This window comes from Rattus norvegicus, chromosome 7, assembly GCF_036323735.1.
Source record: "Rattus norvegicus strain BN/NHsdMcwi chromosome 7, GRCr8, whole genome shotgun sequence".
Classification (NCBI taxonomy): Eukaryota; Metazoa; Chordata; class Mammalia; order Rodentia; family Muridae; genus Rattus; species Rattus norvegicus.
The window spans coordinates 32,004,863-32,030,291 of record NC_086025.1 but is presented as its reverse complement, the minus strand read 5'-3'; the positions used below and the strand labels follow the sequence as shown (position 1 = coordinate 32,030,291).

General features: G+C 44.4%; 1 protein-coding gene across 3 annotated transcripts; it reads left to right on the top strand.

Annotated features, from left to right (window-relative positions):
* The first annotated feature begins 1,651 nt into the window (after window positions 1–1,651).
* On the top strand, window positions 1,652–25,429 carry Mrpl42 (mitochondrial ribosomal protein L42). Of its 3 annotated transcripts, none has more exons than XM_008765315.4 (6): window positions 1,666–1,805; window positions 3,215–3,363; window positions 6,293–6,356; window positions 11,149–11,233; window positions 15,383–15,546; window positions 25,254–25,424. In XM_008765315.4, exons 2-6 carry the CDS (start codon window positions 3,297–3,299, stop codon window positions 25,297–25,299), a joined length of 426 nt encoding a protein of 141 aa, XP_008763537.1. In that variant the 5' UTR covers window positions 1,666–1,805; window positions 3,215–3,296; the 3' UTR covers window positions 25,300–25,424. The 3 variants fall into 3 exon arrangements, with proteins under 3 accessions (XP_063119275.1, XP_008763537.1, NP_001100252.1); NM_001106782.1 differs by having other exon boundaries at window positions 1,770–1,805; window positions 3,218–3,363; window positions 25,254–25,429; XM_063263205.1 differs by lacking the exon at window positions 25,254–25,424 and having other exon boundaries at window positions 1,652–1,805; window positions 3,218–3,363; window positions 11,149–11,246; window positions 15,383–15,447.

The window sequence follows — 25,429 nt, the reverse complement described above, 5'->3', positions numbered from 1 at the left end:
TATTATATATAAGTACACCATAGCTGTCTTCAGACACACCAGAAGAGGGCATCAGGTCTCATTACAGGTGGTTGTGAGCCACCATGTTTAACTCAGGACCTCTGGAAGAGCAGTCAATGCTCTTAACCACTGAGCCATCTCTCCAGTCCTAGATTGCCATTTTATTACTCTGAATTTCAAACTACTTTTTAAGGTTTGTTTGTTTGTTTGTTGTTTTTGAGACAGTGTTTCTCTATAGAGCCCCTGGCTGTCCTGGAATGATCTGTGTAGACTGGACTACCCTTGAACCCTTGAGATCCACCTGCCTCTACTCCCTGAGTGTTGCGCCTAACAGAGTGAGCCACTCTTGCATGCCCAACTCCTTTCATGTGTACCTGTGTAAGCTCTTTGCTAGGTGTTTTGAGTTTATGTACGTATGTATTTATTTATTATAATTGATGTGTTTTTTAATAAAACCAAGGATATGTTTTAACAGTGCAGTATGGTGAGGTGGTAGGGGCTGCCTTAGTGGGCCCATGCTGAGGCACTCACACCCACACACACACACACACACACCACACACCAGTCATAGGACAGGTGTAGAATAGAGTATATTTGGGAGTATGGGAAGAGGAGGAGTTGAGAAGGGAGTAGAGGCAGAGAAAGACTGGGAGGAGGGGAGAAGGGAGAAGGGAAAGGAGAGAGAGGAGAGGGGAGAGGAGAGACGGGAGGGGAGAAGAGGCCGGCCAGGAGAACATGGAGAGAGGAGGGGGAAGATGAGAGAGGGAGAAAGGTGTCAGAGAGAGAAGAGATTCAGAGTCAGAGAGAGCAAAGTGAGGTCAAACAGTCCCTTTCAAGGCAAGCCCAGCCCACACAGCTGTTGCCAGGTAACTGTTGGGCAGAGTCTAGAAGGAATGCCAACAATTGTTTGTTGGGCTGTCTCTTTTCAGATATTCCCATGCTAGGTGACCTCTTTAAGTGTTAGATTTCTTTGGCCCTGTCTGGAGCCCGCTTCCATTTTTGCCACATCTCTCTACACCAACTCATTGTTCGCACAGCTGTATTTAATATGGTGCTGGAGATCAAACCCAGGGCCTCAGGCATGCTCTAGCACCATAGCATCATTCCTATCTAGCCCAGTCTTTACTCTCTAAACAAATCTACCAGCCTGTTCATTCCATCGAAGCTTGTGTGTCTCAGATGAATTCCCAAATCAACAACTCCTGAAGGGAATTCTTTCCCACCCTTGTCTAACTTCCAGCCTGGTCTATCAGTCTTTCCTCTCCTGTATGTTGACTAGCCTGCAAGCTAGTCAACAAAGCCACACCCGGAATGTTTGCCTTTCAGCTCCTACATCCGAGAGAGCTTCTCTAGGGCTTCATTTCAAGTATCTCAGTCCTAGGGCCCTCATTTGAGTTTTCTGGCATTTTGTCTTCTCCGAGAAAACTTAATTCATCCATTATGGAAAACAAATTCATCCATTTGGTTTGGAACTGACTTTGGTGCCAATGGGTTCATGATGTTTAGAGAATGTTGATATTCTCTGAATAATAATATAAAATTGTTTTTTTTATGTTATTTTAAATAGTTCCTGCTACTAAAATCGGAAGGGTAGCGATGTTGTTGTCTGAGCATCTTTGGTAATCCTGAGTCCAAGGGGCCACAACAAATGCAGTTTGGCTACAGGTGCCCGCCCCGCCTTCCTTCTGCAACTAGGGTTCCTTTCCCGGCTGAGACTACAACTCCCAGAGTGCCGCGCGGGCCTGTAGCGCGCGCGCTGGACGGCGCCTTTAAGACCCAGATTGAAGCAAGATGGCGAGCGCGCGGTGAGTAGCTGTAGAGGTACCGCTGCCCTCTCCTTTTATCGGACAGATCTGGAAGGCTTGTCCGTAGGCATTGAGGACTTTTCTGTCTGACGTTAGCCTCAGAGTGAGGCTGCCGGTGTCCCCAAGCTCCATCTAGCAGTAAGAGTCGGTGTATGGTGCAGGCGGGAGTCACGCTGCTCCACGTTGACCTTGCAACTCCTGAGATTCTAGTCTTTAAACCGGCTCATGGGTGGTAGTCCCTCCCTGTGTTCCTGTTCCTTAAACTTCAGACCCACCAGGGTGTTTGATTTGGAACTGAATTCAGTGCCAAGGGACTCATCCTGGAAAGTCTCTCTTTGGAGTAATAGAGTTTGACTCTCCCGTGGGTATGCAAGAACCGAGCACAAACATTTTGATTTTGGACTTGTATTCAGAAGACGGGTTTTCTCCCCACGCGTGCCACCAGTTAAACAGTGAACTACTAAATAATAAAGCATTTGACTTTTCTCAGCCTTCGTTCCTAATCGACTGTGAAAGCACAGAATATAAGGAAAGTGGGTTGCAAGGCATAAATAAATAGCCAACAGAATGAACGCTGGGTTTGCAGTTCGCATCCCTCTTATGCCAGGCATCAGTGTGCAAAGAAAGAGAGCCCCTGTCCTAATCCTTTTCATGCCTGTTGAAGTAGGGAAGGGCACAGACAGTCATTGATACCAATACAGACTAAGGGCACAGTAATTCTATACCCTTTATTTACAACATGTCATGAAAATTGTGGTTGCTTGTCGAAGTTTACCACTGAAGAATGGGAAGGTCGTTTAGTTAATGACTTGCCTCAGATCTTCCAGTTTGTAAGTGAGCAACTTCAAAGTCTTTGGAAGCAAGTCCTTTTAAATTTTCATGATTTGAAATAAACATGCTTGCCATTTCGTTAAATGTTATGTGCCTGTCAGAAGAGGTGGGGATGAAAGTGCTTTGTTTAAAAACCTCTAAGATGGTGACATCGATGGATTCCTCTTAAGTTTTTCATGGACCCAAACCAGGTCCTGTTGCATATTTCATCAGAGACAGCATTACTGTAAGGGATAGGGTTCTGTGTGGGACTTGGGAGTTAGTATATAGACTCACTAGTGTTTGAGGAAAAGTTTGCAGTGTGTATTATGCGTGAAAGACTCTGAGTGATTCCGTATTTGCTGAGCATTCAGTAAATGAAGCAAACTGGGCAGAGCCCTGAGAAAGCTGCACTTAAGAGAAATGATAGAGGACACAGTTGCGAGGCTTATTTTGATGTCAGTGCTCTTTGTCCTGCTGTTCAATGGGAATGGCCAAGTTTAAAAGCCCTGTTTTTAAGTGATTAGCACTAGCTAATGGTTCCGATCTTGTAGTACTGTTTAACTTTACCTTTACACCTGATTCTCTTTATCTCTTAGCAGGAACGAAAATCTGTGTGCGTAGAAACAGGTTTTAGAGGTAGTTTCTCTTCACAGTATCATTTATTGAAATCACTGGATCATGGCGGCAGCAGTGAAATGGGCGGTATCACACAGAACTATCTGGAGGCATTTATTTCCAATCCAAAGTAAGTGAGACTTTTTTTTTAATGCTTAAAAATAGTTTTCAGTTTTTCAAGTATAGGCTATTTAAAGCACTGGGTTATTCTGTATGCCTCCCATTTGCAATTATAAAAGGGGACAAAATTTAAAATTAATAAATTATGCTCTACATGGTAACTATGAATATCACCAGCTGTTATCAACATGGAAAGATCACTAAGTAGAGGAAGAAGAAAACATGATTTATCAGAGAATGATCGTGTTATGGGCTTAAAAGATCGTGTGTGTGTGTGTGTGTGTGTGTGTGTGTATGAGTGTGTGTGTCTGTGTATGAGTGTGCATGTGTATATATACAGACATGCATAAATGCTGAGTGAAAGATCTAGGCTAACCACTGGCTATCATTGAGATATAAGAAGGATTTAGGTGAATTGGTAGAGAGCAACTTCCCCTTCATGAAAAGCATTTAGATTCATTTTACACCTGTTAACTTTTTTTTTTTTTAGTAATTCTCAAAAATTGGAAATAAAAAGGGAGCCCCATCTTCCAAGAATATTCACTGTTAGTATTTTAGGTTTTATCCTTGTGGATACATACAGCCATTAAACGAATAACTGTACTTCCTCTCTAAAGAACATTTTCCCTTAAAGTCTGTAATATGTGCTTGATAATCAATCTATTGGCTCATAAGTAAACAGAATGTAAAAATTCTGTCCACAGCTCGATGCTTTCACACCCTACCTCCCCAAAGCAATAAATAGATCCCTGGGGGTCATTTGAGGCAAGGCAAGTTTTTCACTAAACTCCTTTTTAAAAACAGTGTTGGAATTTACCTAATCCCACTTTTATAGAAAGCCTTGTCGCATGACCTTATCATACCTTCTCTGTCACCTTCTTTTGTCCCTAAGTGAGTTATGAGACCAGATGGCTTCATGTGCTTTAAAGAAACATAACCATCCATACGTGACATTGATTGCATGTAAGAGTTTCGAATGTGCCCTCACATGGGAGGGCTTTTTCTTGATGTTCTCTGTACTTTCTCTTTAAATTGTGGATTTTGTTTTGCCACCGATGTTAACATCCTTTTCCACATAGAACTTCAAAACTAATAGTCTCCCTTCGGTCATAGAAGCTGTGTAGACAAGGGACTCCTCAGGTTAGTCACAGGATCTTAGGATGACTGAATTGGGAACAGTTTAAGTTAGCTCACAGTTAACTGAACATTCTGGCCATCCAGGCACTCCTGTCAGTTAATGAAACATTTCCAAATCTCCTGCTGTGTGCAGGAGGGACTGAGGATGTCGAATCTGTACTAGGGCCACCGTATAAACGTAGTGGGAAACCCGATAGAAAATGATCTTTTCAGTGAGGAGGGAACTAGGGAAATAGGTAGTTTTCACATTAACTCCTGTGGAGATGACTGGCTGTATTGGGTCTGACTTCTCAGCACCCTAGGGCTGAGCTCTCTGAGGGAAACAGAAGGCTAGGTATCAGGGATCTTTCTCTCACCCTGCCACCAAGCTTGGTGACCTGAGTTTCATCTGTGGAACCCACATAGTAGAATGAGGGAACCAATTCCACAGACAGACATGTAATTTTTAAAATTCTGTCCCCTGATCCCTTGTTAACCTAATTCTCATTTTTAAAACTCTGAATATTGTTTTGTTAGCCACATCCTATTTTTCTGTGTAGCCCTGAGTGTCTTATAAGTTGCTCCGGAGACCAGGCTGGCCTCAAACTCAGAGATCCACTTGCCCCTTCCTCTGCATGCTGGGATTAATGGTGTGTGCCACCAATGCCCAGCTTAAAATTAATTCGTGAGCACAGAATATTGCTAAAGATGGTAGCTATAAAGAGCCATACACATTTAACTTTTGATTATCTGTGCTTTTAAAAGTTTCATAAACAGACCGTTGTGGTATACGCCTTTAATCCTAGCACTCTGGAGGCAGAGGCAGACGGATTTCCTGAGTTTGAAGACAGCCTGGTGTACATAGCAAGTTCCAGAACAGCCAAGGCTACCCAGAGAAACCCTGTCTTGAAAGACAAACAAAGAAACAAGTTTCTGTGGTGAGCTGTGTGTCGTGGTGCGCCTTTAATTCCAGTACTCCGGAGGCAGAGGCGGGAGCATATCTGTGTGTTTGAGGGCAGCTGGACTATATAGTGAATTCTAGAATAGCCAGGGCTGTGTAGAGAGACCCTGTCTCGAATCAGGAACAACAACCTCAAAATCACTGTAGTTAGATGGACATGTTGGCCTAAGTCTGTAATCCCAACCACTTGGAAGCCTGAAGCAGTTGGATCTCTGTGATCAACTAATCAAGGCTAATCTGATCTACACAGTGAGCTGCACAAAATACTAATCATAAAGAATAAAACTGCCGTAATGCTCTTTACTTGTAATCTTGTAGGCATCGTTCACTATAGTGGTTTTCACTGGACGGTGTAGAGCGCACTTTCAATCCCAGCACTCGGGAGGCAAAGGCAGGCAGGTCTCTCCTAGATTAAAGCCATCCTGGTCGACCGAGTGAGTTCCAGGACAGCCAAGGCTACACAGAAAAACCCAGTCTCAGAAAAACAAAACAAAGAGAACAAAACAAACCCAAACCAAACAAACAAAAATCCCGAAGGACCACTCCCCCCCCACCTCTCCCCCACCCATTTTACTGACATTTCTGTGCACACTTTATCCTTGTGACCCACCCTGTCGCTCCTTCTCCCCTTCTGGCTTTTTTCCTCCCTAACAGACACCCTTTACTTTTGTCTCACGTATTTGTACACTATTCAGTCTAGATTTCCCTATGGGAGCACCTCTCCCTTCCTCTGCCTCCCGTCTTCCCCTCCTCCCACGCTTCTATAAAGGCACAAGAGAAAGCACAAGGGCCACACTGGTTGATGTGTAGATTTACCTTCACGCGCAGGGGAGCTAAGCTCTTTTACTCTGGGTTTTTGCAGATGGAGCCATATCTAGTGCTCGTCACAAATCTACGTATTCTTCCCTTCCAGACGACTACAATTGGTAGGTATAGAAATTCACAAAGCAGTCTTAGCCAGATCCGAAATGACCTGATGCTTGCTTTCCTGATTATTCTGTCTTTAATTTCGTCTTTAAAATTGTCTTATGCGTGTGGTATCTGGATTGTACACATTTTAGATAAGAACAACTATTGTGTTGCAGTCGACGCTCACGTCTGTTGTACTAGGTGCTTTTTCCCCTTCTGATGCAGGCTTTAACTTTTTGCAAAAGTTAATTCGCTTTTATAGTTTTATATTAGAGCTTATGTCTGTTAGCTGTCTTTTGTTTGACACTGAATAATTCCAAATTACACACTATTTGTTTGGTATTTATTCAACTGAGTCACTATTCTAAGATCTAAGAAGAGCATACATTGTGTTCATTTTTATTTTTATTTTTTTGCAGAGCAGAGTTCATATACAGAAAATACAATATATTTTCTTCTTTTCTTTTTTTTTTAAAGATTTATTTTCTGTATATGAGTACAGTGTTGCTGTCTTCAGACACACCAGAAGAGGGCATCAGATTCCATTACAGATAGTTGTGAGCCACCATATAGTTGCTGGGAATTGAACTCAGGACCTCTGGAAGAACAGTCTTAACTGCTGAGCCATCTCTCCAGCCCACAATATATTCTCTTAAATCATGTAGGTTTTATTGCAAATTTTATTAAATAAAAAATACAGAGACCAAAAAAAAAAAACCCCAAAAAACAACCAAACACAAAAAACCCAAAACAACAAAACCCAAAAACCAGCCCAGTAGACTCAAACTCTCCACAGTTGAGTTGAACCTGGCCTTGGATCCCCCCCACCCCCCCACCCCCCGTGCTGCCACACCCAGCATTTTCTATATTTTCTTTTAAATGTGTTATATTTTTGCCTGCTTGTATTATGTGTACTATGTGTGTTCCTGATGTCTGGGGAGGTCAAAAGAGGGTGTCAGATCTGTTGGACTGGAGTTACTGACTTCCTTCTTTGTCGGCGCCAGCACCGACACGGTACCGAGAATTGGGCGAAAGCCTACAGGATGAAAGAAACACACATACACACACACAGGTTATCGTGTCAAGCCAGGAGAGGAAGAGAGGAAGAGAGAGAGAGAGAGAGAGAGAGAGAGAGAGAAAGAAAGAGTGGAAGAGCGGAAGGAAGAGTGAGAGTGAGGAAAAAGAGTGAGAGAGTCCTATAGCTTTAGTCACCACTTATATACCCAAGTCTCCAGGTAGAAAATACCTGGGAAGCACAGTGGGAAACCCTGGCTCATGACTACCTGGCTCTTGACTTTGGTAACAAAAGACCGACTGAGACCTGAATTAATTAGGGAGAAATCCCAGAAGACCAGCCTAAATCTCAAGGATAAAGGCTGAGGAAGTAAAAGGCAGAAGTAAATTGACCACCACCCAGGTGTGGTCCAGGTGTGTCGGTCCCACATGCATCAGCCGGGCTCAGCAGAGGTCATGCAGTGGAGACACCGGGTGTTTACTACTTGGTCTTTTCTTCCTGTGCCGAAAATACATGGGAGAGGCCTCTGTCCAACAATCCCATGACTTCTTAACTGTGGCCATGCAGTTACAAAGCGGCCAGGCCCAAATCCTATATGGCACTACACTTCTTAGCAGCCAGGAGGGTGCTGGGAACTAAAACAGGGTCCTTTGCAAGAACAAGCTATCTCTCCAGCCCATACTTTGTTTTTTGACACTAGTTTGTTTTTTTTTTTTTTGTTTTGTTTTGTTTTGTTTTGTTTTTTTTAAGATTTATTTGTTTATAAGTACACTGTAGCTGTCTTCAGACATACCAGAAGATGGCTGTGAGCCACCATGTTGTTGCTGGGAATTGAACTCAAGACCACTGGAAGAGCAGTGAGCCATCTCCCCAGCCCCTTGACCCTAGTTTGTTTGTTTGCTTGTTTGTTTGTTTTTTCTTTCTTTCTTTTTTTTTTTTTTTTTGGTTCTTTTTTTCGGAGCTGGGGACCGAACCCAGGGCCTTGCGCTTCCTAGGCAAGCGCTCTACCACTGAGCTAAATCCCCAACCCCTGTTTGTTTTTTCTTAACAGACTTAATTCATTTATTTTTCTTGTATAAAAACCCTTATGTGGTAGCCACAGCTGGAGCCTGGGTCCTCTGAACAGAGACTCTGGTGTGGGTTTTCACAAGATGATCAGTGAATTCCTGATAAGGAGACTTGGTGAACCCAGTCTCTTTCCAGAGGTCAGGGGTCAGGTAGCTATAGGTCTTAGAGATAGCATCAAAGGTGGCCTTGGCAAAGTTGCCCAGGGTGGCAGTGCAGCCCCTGGCTGAAGTGTAGCAGTCGTTTATACCAGCCATCATCAGTAGCTTCTTGGGCACAGGAGCAGAGACAATGCCAGTGCCTCTGGGGGCGGGGATGAGGCGCACCAGCACAGAGCCACAGCGGCCTGTCACCTTGCATGGCACAGTGTGGGGCTTGTTCCCCCAGTAGTAGCCTCTCCACACTGGGACGATTGAAAGCTCGGCCAGGATGATGGCCCCTCAGATTTGACCCTAGTTTTAATTACACATTTAATGAGTACTAAATTAAGTAGCTAGTGATGAAATTAGACTAGGTTATATCTTTTTCAACCTGAACACATTGAGTGATGTCAGTGTTATGTAAAACTTTCTAAAGCCAGCTGTGGTGATTACCTCAGCACGGGAAAGCTAAAGAGGAGGATCGTGAGTTCAAAGCCAGCCTGGACTATCCAGCTGAGTTACGAGTCAAGCACTTTTTTTTTTTTTTTTTTTTTTTTTTTCTTTTTGGAGCTGGGGACTGAACCCAGGGCCTTGCGCTTGCTAGGTAAGCACTCCACCGCTGAGCTAAATCCCCAACCCCCTAGTCAAGCACTTTTTAAAATGTTTAAATATTCATTTGGGCTGGACATGGTGGTAACACTATAAATGTTAATTCCCAGCATTGGGGAGGTAGGTGCAGGTGAGGCCCTGTGTGGTCCAGGCTAGCCAGAAGTACAAAATGAGACCTTCTTTGTGACAGAAACACACTAACAAATAAATAAAAAATAAATAAATATAATTTGATAGTGGAAATGTGATTACAGTTATGTTTAGAATTCAGTGGTAAAATCAGAGTGAACACTTAAAGCAGAATGAAATACAATTTAAGGTCTCATTACTGTTTATTTTTTTATGGTAGTTAAGCTGACATAGTCTGCTTTGCTCTTAGTTGTCACTTATGCTATAGGTGCAGAGTTTCCAATCAAGCAATACATGTTCCCTTCAGCAATTTGTGGTTAATTAATTTTACTATTTAAATTTAAATAATTATATACTTGTACCACACAAATATATCCAATATAGTTTCTCAGCCTGAAATTAGCACCCTTTCCATACATACATTTTGCATTACATTTCTTTATTTGTGTGTGAGCATGTGCGGGCCATGGCCATGCCCAGAGAGGTTAGAAGACGGCTCTCTTTTCACCGTGTGGGTCCTGCGGCTCAAACTCAGGTGGTCAGTCTTGGCAGCAAGCACCTTTACCCACTGAGCCCTCTCACCTGCTCCTGTTAGTTTGTAAAGTTTCAGTTCCGTTAGTGCGTGAATCTCTTTCCCTTAAGCATAAAATCGCTCAGAGTCTCTTTCAGATTAGACCCAGCTGTAAGAATCCTCAGTTAACATTTCAGTTAGGCTAAAACGTTCAGTAACTTTTCGATATTTTTTCCTTTGCTTTTCTTCTTTGTCTAGACTAGTCTGTCTTAAGTTCGAAGCAGCATCTTTCTTATTTTTTGATTGTTTTCTGTTGTTGTTGTTGATTTTTGTTTGTTTTTCTGAGACAGGGTTTCTCTGTGTAGCCCTGGCTGTCCTGGAACTCACTCTGTTGACCAGGCTGGCCTCAGACTCAGAGACCTGTCTGCTCCTGCCTCTGGAGTGCTGGGACTAAAGGGGTGTGCCAGTACCCCCAGCTTAAAATAGCATCATGAAATCTGGGGTTTATCTTGGAAAGCTTCCTCAAAATACACTAGCCTGTAGACTACCCTCTGTTGTAATATGGGACTTCCAAGGTGGACTGACTTGTATTGCAGATGTGGCTTTATAAAAGTCATCCCAGAACAACTTGGTTTGTCCCCTGATGGCATTTGCAACAGTGGCCATATCCTTGGGGCTGCATTTGCTCCTGTGGCTTTCTGTGACCTGAGCCACCTTAGGACACTGGTGCCTGTGGGTGGAGCCTGTACAGTGCCAGGGCCTCAGGGCTTTATTACCCTTGTCCTTCTCCAGCAGCCAGAGGCTTAGCTTTCAGTGTAGCATGCATGCAGGGTGGTTTCCAATTAATTTTCTCACTCAGTAATTATTCTAGCTGGGCATACCTGTACTTTTTTTTTTTTTTTTTCTTTTTTTCGGAGCTGGGGACCAAACCCAGGGCCTTGAGCTTGCTAGGCAAGTGCTCTACCCCTGAGCTAAAAACAGGAGATAAGAGTTGGGAGGATTGAGAATTTAAGGTCATCCTTGACTACATAGTAAGTTCGAAACCAGCCCAGACACATGAGATCCCATCTCAAACAAAAGTCATTTGTTTGAGAAATGTTTGAGAAATTTGTTTGAGAAAAAATCTGCTGGATACAATGGTGTGTGTTCATTATTCAGTCTCTTTGGAGGCAGAGGCAGGCGGACTGCCATGCTTTGGAGGCCAGTGTGGGCTACAGAGTGAGTTCTAGGACAAGCTGGGCTACAGAGTGAGACCTGGTCACAAAAACAAAGCCAGACGGAAAAGTAATCGTGCTGCCTTGAGTACAGCTTAACTGTGTTTCTAAAACCTTCCTTTCCAGCAAGGTAGAGCTGGCATTGACGTCTGATGGCAGGACAATAGTGTGCTACCACCCTTCCGTGGATGTCCCCTACGAACACACCCAAGTACGTACAGGAGGTCTGTCTGCTAACCTTCATTTGTTCTGTGTCTTTTAGCCTCTCTAGTGAACTGCTCGATTTTCCTCTTAGTTTTTAATCATCTTTCCTAAAAAGTTTCTTAGTATACAAGGGAACTATTTAAGGGGAATTAGGACATTATTTTTCTGACCTCAGAAATTTGATAAAAACTAGACCTTGCGGCAGAGACCTGTAATCCCAACCACTTGGCTTGAAGCACAAGATTTCAAATTCATCTTAGCAAGACCTGGTTTAAAATTTAAAATTTTTAAAGTTTTGTGAATAAAGGAGATTGGCAGAGTACTCATCTAGTATTTGGGAGGCTTTGGGTTGAATTCCCAGTATCACACTCGTGTACAAAATAAACCTGTAAAATGTATTATATATCCGATATCATGATATATATCATGACAGACTGGTATTTTAGAATACTATTTTATAGCTTTTGTGGTGTTGATTCTGATAATCTTTTTACTTTCTAAGAGTCCATTCATTAGTGTGTGTGCACGTACATGCCTTGCATAGAAGTTAGAGGATAACTTCTGGGAGTAGGTTATCTCCAGCCATCGAGTGGGTCCCGGAAGTTGAACCAAGTCCTCAGGCCTGGGCTAAATGTGCTTTCCTGCTGGGCCACTGCAAAGACCCAAATAATGACCCCTATAGGCGATTAGGGAGTGGTGCCACTTGAGAGGGATTGGGGGTGTGGCTTTGTTGGAGGAAGTCACTGAGGGTGGGCTTTGAGGTTTCTAAATTCCAAGCCAGGTCCAGTGTCTTTCTCTTCCTGTTGCCCTTGAGTCTTGAAGGCAGAACTCTCAGCTCTTTCTCCAGCTACTGCCTGTATGCTGTCTTCCCTCCCACCATGATGATAATGGACTAAACCTCTGACACCATAAGCTAGCTCTAATTAAATGCTTTCATTTCTGAGAGCTGCCATGTCATGGGGTCTCTTCACAGCAGTAGAACAGTAACTAAGACACGTGGCTTGAGTGTGGAGGCCAGAGGATAGCTTGTAGACACAGTTCTCTCTATCTTTATAGGGTACCAGGGATCAGACTCAGGCTGTCATGCTTCCTCAGCAAGCACTTTTATCTTCCAGTATCGTGCTGGCCCCAAACACCTCTTTTAAATATTTACAATTTTTTTTTAAAGTGGCAAAGTCTAGCCAGGTGATGGTGGCACACACCTTTAATCCCATTATTCAGGAGGCAGAGGCAAGCGGAGCTCTATGAGCCCGAGGCCAGCCTGGTCTACAGAGCATGTTAGAGGACAGCCAGGGCTACACAGAGAAACCCTGTCTTGAAAAACAACAAATAGTTGTTTGTCTTTGGAGGCAAAGTCTCACTGTAGCCCAGGCTGGATCTCTTTATGTCATCCAGGCTATCCTAGAACTCCTTCTGTAGTTGAGAGTGTCCTCTGTCTCAGCCTCCCCGGTGTTGTGAGTACAGGTGAGTGTCAACATGCCTGCCTTAAAACATTTGACCTTTAGTGACAGATATCACAACCTAAAGGAGAGATCTCTTGTTTAAGGGTCTGTCAGCCAAGTAGCAGCAGGGGTAGATGCAGTGTGTGCGCAAGCCCCACACTGAGGAAGTGAAGTATCCTCAGTAGGCTGGGACAAGGGGACGTTTCTGAAGGCCAGCTGAGGAGATTCCAGGAGTTGTCTGCAACACCGGTTCCTCCTCACAGGAGTCAGTAACGTGGGCGGCTGCAGCTCGAGGCTCACCAGGCAGTTGCTGGGCAGCAGGTAGTTTCAGTGAGTAACTGCAGTGACTTTGTGCAGGGTTGTGGTTCCGAGTGATTCTCTGTTAGTTCTTGCTATCAGATCCATGTCTGTGAGAGCCTCTCAGAGCCCGCAGCTTTATTCACCTACACTCTAGTGTGGCCACGCTTGATTCTGACAGCTTTCACAGCCCTAATGCATGTTTGCTAGACCCTGCCAAGGGATAGCCATTTACAATGACTGATAATCAGTTTCTGTAAAAGAGTCAGTCTGTGAAGGGTTCTAGTGGTCTAAGGAATGCTTCTTTAAAATCTGCTTATAGCACTGTATGTGGGGGATTGTAAGGGAAATGTCAGTAACTACCATTCATAGGGATCTTTAAGATCTGAGGAACAAGCACACTACATTACCTTTCGCCTGATCTGCACCAGTGCTTATGAGATCTCTGTCACTCCTGATTTCAGAAAGGGAAGTAAGTGTGTTGCCTCAGGACCCGTACTGTTCTTAACCTCTTTGTTACTAGTCTTCCTTATACAGATAAGTGAGGAGTGGTTTCCTACTAGCTTTTCTGTTACTCATTTGTTTTTGAAACACTGGAGCTCACTATCAACACCAGGCTGGCCTCACACTCCTCCTGCCTTTGCTCCTGGGTGATGGGATTGCAGGCACTATGTCACTTTTCAGTGAAAGGCTGTCTTAATCACTGTTCTATTCTGTGAAGAGACACCATTACCAAGACAGCTTCATAAAAGAAAGCATTTAGCTGGGGGCTTGCTTATAGTTTCATAGGGTTAGTCCTTCAAGGCAAGGAGCATGGTGGAAGGTAGGCAGGCCTGATACTGGAGCAGTAGCTAAGAATTTATATCTAATCTATGAGCAGAGAGGGAGACTGGGCCTGCCATGGGCTTTTGAAACCTCAAAGCCCACCTCCAGTGACACACCTTGATTTATAAGGCCACACCTCCTAATCCTCCCCAAACAGTTCCAACTGGGAACCAAACAGTCAAACATATGAGCCTATGGTGGCCATTCGTACTCAAACTCCCTCAGAGGTCTTTTATATATTTTTCATTGTTCTTTCCTTAGTAATATATAGAAAAACCTGTCACATTGCAAGTTAAAAAAATTATATGGGCTCCAGTATATATATTGGGAAATAGAAACAAAAATAACAAGTACCTTATCATCAAGGTAAAATAATTGAGTAAGAACATTTATTATTAGAAAATAAACCTAACATTTTTTGTGTGTAGAAGAGTCTCTGACCTTGAGTAATACAGTGCCCGACGGTGCTCTGGTAACGTGCCCACTGTAAGGCAGTGCTCTGGTAACGTGCCCACTGTAAGGCAGTGCTCTGGTAACTTGCCCACTGTAAGGCAGTGCTCTGGTAACGTGCCCACTGTAAGCCGTGCTGTGGTAACGTGCCCACTGTAAGCCGTGCTCTGGTAACGTGCCCACTGTAAGCCGTGCTCTGGTAACGTGCCCACTGTAAGGCAGTGCTCTGGTAACGTGCCCACTGTAAGGCAGTGCTCTGGTAACGTACCCACTGTAAGGCGGTACTCTGGTAACGTGCCCACTGTAAGGCAGTGCTCTGGTAACGTGCCCACTGTAAGGCGGTGCTCTGGTAACGTGCCCACTGTAAGGCGGTGCTCTGGTAACGTGCCCACTGTAAGGCAGTGCTCTGGTAACGTACCCACTGTAAGGCGGTACTCTGGTAACGTGCCCACTGTAAGGCAGTGCTCTGGTAACGTGCCCACTGTAAGCCGTGCTCTGGTAACGTGCCCACTGTAAGGCGGTACTCTGGTAACGTGCCCACTGTAAGGCGGTGCTCTGGTAACGTGCCCACTGTAAGGCAGTGCTCTGGTAACGTGCCCACTGTAAGGCAGTGCTCTGGTAACGTGCCCACTGTAAGGCAGTGCTCTGGTAACGTGCCCACTGTAAGGCAGTGCTCTGGTAACGTACCCACTGTAAGGCGGTACTCTGGTAACGTGCCCACTGTAAGGCAGTGCTCTGGTAACGTGCCCACTGTAAGCCGTGCTCTGGTAACGTGCCCACTGTAAGGCGGTACTCTGGTAACGTGCCCACTGTAAGGCAGTGCTCTGGTAACGTGCCCACTGTAAGCCGTGCTCTGGTAACGTGCCCACTGTAAGGCGGTACTCTGGTAACGTGCCCACTGTAAGGCAGTGCTCTGGTAACGTGCCCACTGTAAGGCAGTGCTCTGGTAACGTGCCCACTGTAAGGCAGTGCTCTGGTAACGTACCCACTGTAAGGCGGTACTCTGGTAACGTGCCCACTGTGAGTAGTGGTCGCTGCTGAGGGTGGTCGCTGCTGAGGGTGGTCGCTGCTTCATCACAAAGCCGGTCAGTTCCCAGCTTACATTTCTACACTTCATTGTTTGTAATTTGCTTACTTTATAGCCTATCCCTCATCCAGATCTTCTGCATAATAACGAGGAAACACACGAGCAGATACTGAGAACCAAGTTAGAAGGAAATCGCAAGCATCTTGAGCAAGGGCCCATGATAGAACAACTCAGCAAGGTGTTCTTCACCACAAAGCATCGCTGGTACCCACACGGACAGTAAGTTCAATCCTTTCCTCAGCTCCAAACACATGCTCGCCCCTGCCTTTCCTCAGCTCCCCGCACACTCACCCCTGCCTTTCCTCAGCTCCCCGCACACTCACCCCTGCCTTTCCTCAGCTTCCCGCACACTCACCCCTGCCTTTCCTCAGCTCCCCGCACACTCACCCCTGCCTTTCCTCAGCTTCCCGCACACTCACTTCTGCCTTTCCTCAGCTCCTTACACACTCTCACCTCTGCCTTTCCTCAGCTTCCCGCACACTCACTTCTGCCTTTCCTCAGCTCCTTACACACTCTCACCTCTGCCTTTCCTCAGCTCCCCGCAACTCACCCCTGCCTTTCCTCAGCTTCCTGCACACTCACTTCTGCCTTTCTTTGCTCAGCTCCTTACACACACTCACCCCTGCCTTTCCTTAGCTCCCCGCAACTCACCCCTGCCTTTCTTTGCTCAGCTCCCCCACACACACTCACCCCTGCCTTTCCTTAGCTCCCCGCACACGCTCACCTGCGCCTTTGCGTTAACAACTGTAGTGGTGCAGGGTGCGAACATTGATCCAAGTGTGCTATGGTGTATTTTTCAATCTGTATATCCTGGAGTTAAAACAAAATAACACTTAATTTTTATTAATACAAGAGTTTTTCAGAAATTCTTCTAGTCTGTGCTAGTCCTTTATTATGGTTTATAAATATTCCTTCCTAATAATATCTGATCTTATTCTGAGCACTTTATTCATTTCTTTATGTCAAAGATTTATTTATTTTCTTATCTTATGTGTATGAGTGATTTGTGTCTATGCAAGTACACTACCTGTGTGTTTGGTGCTCCTGAAGGTCTGAGGGAGGAGTGTCCCTGATCTCCTGGAACTGGAGCCACCATGTGGCCACTGGGAATAGGACCTGTGTCCTCTGCAAGTTTATCCATTTCTAACAGAGTTTTGAATTATTACTCCCCTACCCCCCAATCGTGCCGGGTCTGATTGGTCAGTAAATATTGTACTTAATTCCTTTAAAAACTACTTGCCCTTCGTTTTGTTTACAATGCTCACATAGTGTTGTTTTCTTTCCTTCCTTCATTCTTTCCTTCCTTTGTGTGTGTGTGTGTGTGTGTGTGTGTGTGCGCACGCATTTCTGCTGGTGTGTGTGCACATGGAAGCCAGAGATGAATGCTTAGTGTCCTCCTCAGTCACCCTTGACTTTATTTACTATTTTCTCCATCCCATACCCTTATTTTTAAAAGATTTATTATTAATTTATTTATTTTAAAGATTTGTTTTATTTATTTTATGAATACATTGTAGCTGTCTTCAGACACACCAGAAGAGGGCATCAGATCCTATTACAGATGGTTGTGAGCCACCATGTGGTTGCTGGGAATTGAACTCAGGACCTCTGGAAGAGCAGTCGGTGCTCTTAACCACTGAGCCATCTCTCCAGCCTGATTTATTTATTTTTACTTTATGTGCGAGTTTTGCCCACTTACAAGTGTGTGCACCACCTGTGTGCAGTGCCTCAGGAGGTGAGGGGTAGGCATTGGATCTCCCCTGGAGTTAGAGATGGTTGTGAGCCACCAAGAGGGTACTGGGAGTTGAACCCAGATCCTCTAGAAGAAGCACCAGTGAGTGCCCTTGAGCACTGAGCCATCTCTCCAGCCTGTCACCTTATTTTCTGAGATAGCATCATTCTCTTGACCTGGAACTTACTGATTACATAGATTGATTGGCCAGCATGGCCCTGGAATGCTCCTGCTTCTGCCTCCTCAGTTCTAGGACTACGAGTGTCCTGAGGCCAGATGGCAAGTGCCTTTAACCAGTAAGCCATTTCAGAACCCCTGCACCCCATTTAAATAAAAGTATGTTTACTTTATTGGCTTATTTTTTTGGTTTTTGTATTGTTGGGAATTGAACCCAGGGCCTTGTGAATTAGAGGCAATCTTTGAACTCTGAGTTATAGTCACCACCACCCCACCACCCCCTTCACCGCCTCCTCCCCAACTTCTTATTTCTTTTCTTGCAATGCTAGGGATCAGCCCTAGGGCCCACACGTTCTAAGCAGTGTGTTCTACTGTGTATTCCTAGCTCAGAACCTCCTCTCACATCTTTCTTCTTCCAAACCAAACTGTGAAGTGTTCTTTCTTGTTTCTGTTTGTCTGAGCAAGCTCTGTTCTTGTTCTCTTGGGCTTCCAGGAACCAGCACTGAGCTGAGCCTGTGCAGGGTGCACCCACAGAGCTCCTGAGTCTAATCTCACACTGCCCCAGTGAGTGCTCGGGGATGGAAACTTCCCTAGAGTAAAACAACTAAAGTGTCATCGAACCTTGAAACGTGGTTTAGATAGATGTATGAGAAATGGTGGCAGCTCCCCAGGCAGAAGGATTAGCTTGTCGGATGAAATACAGAGGAAACCACAAGTAGCTCTGATTGAGGGAATGCTGGTAGATCCTGACATGTCCCCCCATAAGTTCCTATGTTTGAACACTTGGTCCCCAGTTGATGATGTTGTGTTGGGAGATCATAAAACCTTCGGAAGACAGGTCTGTATGGTAGATGTGTGTCAGTGGCTATGGTCCTCTGGGGACTGAAGGAGGCCCTGCCTCCTCTCTTCTCTCTGCTGCTTGATCACATCACCATGGGAGACGTGCCAGGCTCCAGCTCCCTCCATCACAGGCAGGAGCCTCTGTGGATGTGCGAAGGCTCTGGGGGTTTTATGCTGAGGAACTAGAATGCAAACCTGCACATCCAACATTTATGTCATAATGCATTTGTAAGGATCCTCTTTTGAGGAGACGAAGTGATGTAAGGAAAGACCAGACAGAGAGACTGCTATGATTCCATTATAATAGTCTAGTGAAAGACCTTGACTTTGGCAGGCTGACCCCAAGAGTGAGAAGGGGAAAGTGAGGTGTATAGGTGCTTTATGAAGAAAGATAGGCTGTGCTTTAAGAACTTTATTAGTAGTAAGTGCCAGGGGCCAGGGGTTGGGGAGCGTTGGGGGCGTTTGTGACTGGGATGTTTTAGTGGGTGGTGGTGCCATTAATATGAATGGGGAAGTGAGGAAGAAGAAGCCACTGTTAGTTATGCTGACTCTGAAGACTGGGTCATCCCGCACGCGCCTAGGCGAAGCTCTACATCCTGGGACTCTGTTTACTGTTTCAGTTCCTCTTCAGCAGACCCTTTCTCCCCGACTTTCAGTGTGGCAGGGTTCCTGAGGATAGTGCTTCACACTACCTTCCTTGGCAAAGCTGACCCTGCCATTCTTTATTAGACGATCTGTGTGTGCCTTGCTGAGCACGTGGCAGTCAGAGGACAGCATGCAGGCACTGATGCTCTCCTCCGCCATTTTGCTCGCAGAGGTGGAAGCCTGTTAGGTTTGGCATTAAGCACCTTTACCAACTCAATCATCTTGCTTGCCCAACTCATTTTTTTCCTCTTTTTTTTTTTTTTTTTTTTTCTTTTTCTGAGCTGGGGACCGAACCCAGGGCCTTGCACTTGCTAGGCAAGCGCTCTACCACTGAGCTAAATCCCCAACCCCATTTTTTTCTCTAAAGACAAGGTTTCTCTATGTGCTAGCTCTGTCTTGCCTGTAATGCTCTACGTAGACCAGGTTGGCCCAAACCTCACAGAGATCCAGGGCTTCTACCTCACACTTGAAAGTGTATGTCACCATGCCCAGCTAAACTCTTGACATTTTTATTTACAGTCATTGTATGGATGATTTACAACCTATTGTGTTGTATAGTTTAAAATCCCCTCAGGGTCACTGTCCTTAAAATATTTTAAACGGGGGCTGGAGAGCTGGCTGCTCTTCCAGAGGGCCTGGGTTGGGTCCCCAGCATCTCACATGGCAGCTCACAACTGTCTGTAGCTCCAGTTCTAGGGGATCTGATGCCCTCTTCTGCCCCCATAGGTACCAGGCCATTGTGTGGTGCACAGACATATGTAGGCAAACACTCACAGGCATAAAATAAATTCATCCTAGTTTTTCCCCCTTTGAGACAGGCTGGCCCAGAACTCAGATCCGCCTGCCTCTCTTCTGCCTCCTGAATGATGGGATTACAGCTGTACCATCGTCCATCACCTGGCGACATTTTTTTTTAAGTTAGACTTTCCCCAGTTTGTGGTTCCCTGCAGTAAAGCAGCCTTTCTTTCCCTCCTCTAAAGGAGCCTCTCAGTTTACAATCTGTAAGAACCGAGGGGGCAGGGTCCTTATTGTGGGCTTGCCTTGTTTTGAGACAGGATTTTATTACTCTGTAGTCCACACTGGCCTGGAACTCCTTAGTCCAGGCACCTCTTGAGCTGGCCACAGCCCTCCTGCTTCAGCCTCTGCACACTTGGATTACAGGGTAAAGGTGATCTATTTTTGTTTCTTTTTTAAGAAAAGAATGAGAGTGTGTGGCTAACACGTGTTGTGGTTATTATTATTGTGGAGGTTTGCCGCACCCCCAGGTTGCCTTTAAGTGTCTACTGGGGGTCGAGTCCGTTTCAGATCATTTAGTTCCCAGATGAAGCACACAGAGAGACACCTTTGGATTTATAGTATGCTTTGGAGCACTAGAGCTGGGCAGCTGTCAGCCCTCGGTGCCATTTTGTCTGCTTCCCTGTGGGAATCCCCGAGATATGACTGCCGTGTTCCACTGGCGGCAGGCCCTCATGGCTGAGAGCTCACATCCACCTACCCCCAACCCACAGCATTCTCTCTCTTCTGCTTGCCTCTCTTCCTTTTTTTTTTTTCTCTCTACCTGCAGGTAACTAACCCTCCCCCTCTTCTACTGCCCAATCACAGGCTTTAGCCTTTTACTGACCAATGAACTTGGGGGCAAGGTTTGCACCACAAAAGCTGGTTTACTCCTTGGGGCAGACAGGTCTTGGGATACTGTATTTAGCATTTGAATACATAGCAGCACCAGACCAAGCACCAGACCCTACAAGCACAGTCTCTCACTCTAGTTTTTTAATGTAAAAGCAGTTTTTATTGTGTTTGAATAAGAAAGCTGTGGATAGGATAACCCAGTTAAAAAATCTCACATTTATTTGATAATTTCATACATGTATGTATTGATTATATCTTCCCTCAGCTCCTTCCCAACTTCCAGTCTTTCAGTTTCTATTTTAAGACAGTTTCTCCGTGTAGCATTGGCTGTCCTGGAACTCACTCTGTAGACCAGGCTGACCTTGAACTCAGAAATCCGCCTGCCTCTGCCTCCCCAGTGCAGGGATTAAAGGCCTGTGCCGCCGCCGTCCAACTTCTTTTCTGTTTTGGTCTCTATTTCTGATTTTTATGTCTTAGTACTCATTGTTTATGCATATTGTTAGATTTTCACCTGGCTTTGTAACTATTAAGAGTTCATGAAAGCAAATTAAGAAGCCATCCCATAGCTTTGTATCTTTAATTATATTCTTAGATGTGTAGCCACGCTTCATGGCCTCATTGCATCTCCTGATTATCTTTTATTTTTGTTTTACCTAAAATGTTCTTATTTTATTATTAATGTTTGTGCGTGTGTATAGGTGTATGGAGGTGTTCGTGCATGCCACACTGACAATGTAGGTGTCAGAGGACAACTGTCAGGAGTCTGTCTCTCTCTCTCTATCTCCATCCATCCATCCATCTGGAGGGACTGTATGCAGGTGTGCAGAGAGACTTATGGGACACCTTCAGGTTTAAAGACAATCTCTCGGTAGCCTGGAACTCAGCGGCTAGACTATGCTGGTCAGGAAGCCCCAGCCAGGGTCTTCCCGGCCTCCATCTCCCCGGTGCTGGGAGTACAGTCCTGTGCCACACTGCTTAGCTCTGTTTACATGGGATCTGGGGGTGGAACTCAGGCCCATAGGCCTGCAAGGCGAACACTTTCCTGACTGAGCTGTCTTCTCAGCCTTTTATTTTTGCACATTACCCAGAAATTTGATTTCCAGCCTACTTTTCAGCATCCTTGCTGGCTTTTGTTACTTGCTTCTTTCCTGCACATTCAGATTGCTTTAATCTCTTGTAAACATTGTTCATAACCAAGTCACTGAGGTTGTGAAAATCCCCTGACTGTATTTCACTTGAAGGAGAAAGACTAAAGGCAGGAAGACTATTCAGAGCATGTTATCTAGGATCTTACCTATGTTTAATCTTAATTTACTTTAATCTAATTGCTACTAATTAGCTTTTGACTGCTAATTAATGTAATCTCCTAGTATATCTTTACCCCTCAGGACTGTGAAGCACTTTGAATTATAAGCAGACTTTAATTAGGCGGAATTGATTGTCCCAATACCTCTCCCAATAAAGAGCTCAGCAGAAAACCCCAGATGCTAGTTTGTATGCATAAAGAAAGCATCTAGCCTAGAATTATTGTCCTTTCAGATCATCCAGAACATATTTGCCTAGTATCTGTATGTGTACACACATATAAATATATACAAAATTTTATTTATTAGCATTTGTGCATGATGTCTGTAGGTTCCAGGGATGGAATTCATGTTGCCAGCCTTGTGTAGCAGGCACCTTTACTCACTGATCTGCCTTTTCAACATGTCTAATTTTGATTAAAGTATTCATTTCTGAACATTAGTGAACCATTTTTCCTAAAGACTCAAGCAGTATATAGACTAATTTGTCAGTATTTCACAGTTTTTAAGGTATAGCAATCAAAAGAATGAGACTCACTATGATTTCAAAATGAGATGTATAATCTTCGTTTTCAATGTCTTTTTTTTTTTTTTTTTGGTTCTTTTTTCCGGAGCTGGGGACCGAACCCAGGGCCTTGCGCTTCCTAGGTAAGCGCTCTAACCGCTGAACTAAATCCCCAGCCCCCGTTTTCAATGTCTTTAGAGGTATTACAATGTTGCTTTTAAAGGCATCAGATCCCATTACAGATGGTTGTGAGCCACCATGTGGTTGCTGGGATTTGAACTCAGGACCTCAGGAAGAGCAGTCGGTGCTCTTAACCACTGAGCCATCTCTCCAGCCCCTTCAGAGTTTTCTTAGCAATTCTGTCTTCTGTTTATTTATGTCTAAATTATGAAATTAGCCCATCTCTAAAAAGCTTTTTCCTTAAAAAACCTGCTGGAATTTTAAACAGGATAATGTTTGGTCTCCAGGCCAATTTCAGGCTAGTTGATACCTTATATAACTAGATATTTCTGAAAATGAAATATATCTCTGAAAATGATACATTTTTCTATTTTCTTTGGTCTTTAGAAAAAGGTTTTGTGTTTTGTTTTTCTTTTTTCTCTTTTCCTTTTGGGACAGGGTTCTCTGTGTAGCCCTGGCCTTCCTGGAACTTGCTCTGTAGTTCCAGTCTGGCCTCAAGAGACCCACCTGCCTCTGCCTCCTGGGTGCTGGGATTAAAGGCGCCCCACTACCACTTAGAAAATTTTTTTGGGGGGGGGGGCTTATGGTCTTTTTGTTTGCTCATTTGTTTTTGTTTTAATCATTTTGCTCTTTTTTTGAGATTCTAATGGAATTACACCATTTTCACCTTCCTTCACCTTCCTCCCCCAAATCTCTCTTGTTCCCACCCTTGTTTTCGTTTCAAATTCATGACTTTTTCCTTTAATTGTTGTTACATACATATGATTTTTTTATAAATAGTTATATATATTCCTAAATATTAAAGCAAAACCTGCTCCGTGAGTACAATGTTACTTTACATGTGTGTGTTTTCAAGGCTTAGGCATCAGGTTTTCTTGACACAGGTCTTGCTATGGTCCCTAAATTAGCCTCAGACTTGTCTTTCCTACCTCACCCTCCTGAGGACATGGGAGCCCAAGAGAGTACCCTGCTCTCAGCTCTGAACTCATTTGCAGGTTGCAATGTATACATTTATCTCAAAAAGTCCTTTCATTGTCACTGTAAATAGTATTGGACTTTTAACTTCCATTTTCAAAAGTTAGTTGTTTTTAGGATTACAGTTGTCTGCTGGACATGGTAGTGCATGCTGTGTAGACACAGGCTGGCTTCAAACACAGAGACCCTCCTGCCTCTGCCTCCCAAGTGCTGGGATTATCTCAGTCTTACGGGTCACAGTCATGTCGCAGCCACACTACAAGTGTTATTCAAAATTATCTTCAAACTTCAAACAAGACGCGTATAATGTATCTATGAAATACAAGTAAATTTTATGCTTACACATAATAATTACAAAACAGACAAGACACACAATTATTTTGGGGAGATTTGCCGTGCTCCTCTTTGCTTTCAGATAACTGCAGGACATTTCTACGTCCACTTTAGACTTTATAGCTCCTGAGTAAAAGACACAGAGACCTGTTATTTTATTCACAAGCTGCCGGCACTGTGCTGGGCAGGTTCTGAGCTGTTCTGTCCTGACTAAGCTGTTAGTAACCCAGATAAATGCTCCATTACTTGTCATCTGAGTCTTGCTCTGCTCCACATATGCCCTCATGGCGAATCCTCCTGTCTCCACATGCTCTCTCCATGTCTTCCCTCTCTTCCCTCTACCTGGGACCTTCTCATTGGGATTCAATGTCCTGCCTCTACTGCCCTCTCCTGCCCAGACATAGGCTGATCAGACCTTACTTAACCAATCAGGGAAGATGGAAAACAGTTTTATGTAACATTCGGACAGGGTGCTTGACCTTACCAATGTCCATACTGTAACAGGAGGTCTGGGCACAAGAATCAGGAGCTGAATCTACAGTACACAAGACTAACCCCCCAACTTTGTGGTGGAGAGGTTTGAGGAGGTCTGATCCTACTGATCTCACCACCCCTGCTGTCTTTTTTTTTTTTTTTTGGTTCTTTTTTTTCCCGGAGCTGGGGACCAAACCCAGGGCCTTGCGCTTCCTAGGTAAGCGCTCTACCACTGAGCTAAATCCCCAGCCCCCACCCCCGCTGTCTTAGTTAGGGTTTTACTGCTGTGAACAGACACCATGACCGAGACAACTCTTAAAAGGACAGCATTTAACTGGGGCTGGCTTACAGGTTCAGGGGTTCAGTCCATTATCAAGGTGAGACCATGGCAGCATCCAGGCAGGCATGGTACAGGAGGAGCTGAGAGTTCTACATCTTCATCTGAAGGGTGCTAGTGGAAGGCTGACTTCCAGGCAGCTAGGGTGAGGGTCTAACAGCCCACACGCTCAGTGACACACCTACTCCAACAAGGCCACACCTACTCCAACAAGGCCACACTACTCCCTGGGTCGAGCATATGCAAAACATCACAGCTGCACTTGGATTGGTTATACTTTCCAGCGTACTTCTGCGTGCTCAGGGAAGTAAAGTCTTTCTGCACATTCTCATCTTGATTGCTTGCAGTCTTGGTCACATTTGCATTTTACTGCAAAAATATTACTAATCAAATTCTACTGTAAAATCATATTGAAACATGATTTTACAGTTGAAGAGGCCTCTGCTCAGAGGAAATAATTGTATTATCAATAAAATCTTATAGAGTATATTTACGATATAAAGCTTCTTTAAAGGTAAGCACTTATTTTTAATTCTTGGTTTTAATCCAAGATCTGTTCTCAAGATCTGAAAGGAGATTTTCCAAATTGTTTAATTGATAGGAAATAAGGTTTGCAATGGGGAATTTGGCTTATTATAAGAAATATCTGAGAAGTATGCAATAGTGTGTAAACTTTTATTGACTTTTTCAAATAATTCTAACAAAAGTAGAAAATAACCACAGAAATTTAAGCTGTCTACCTGGAGTAACTAATTACTGAAATAACCTCACCTCTAATATTTTCTTCTTCTGAAGGTATCACAGACGCCGTAAGAAACTGAACCCTCCCAAAGACAGGTGACCGACTCCTCTTATCTCAGAGCAGCAAGGACATTTGCTCTGCATCCTGTCTGCCAGTTGAGAAAATGTACACATGTATTCATTCCGATGGTATGCAGGGGAGTAATAAAAATGCCCTTTCATGGACTCAA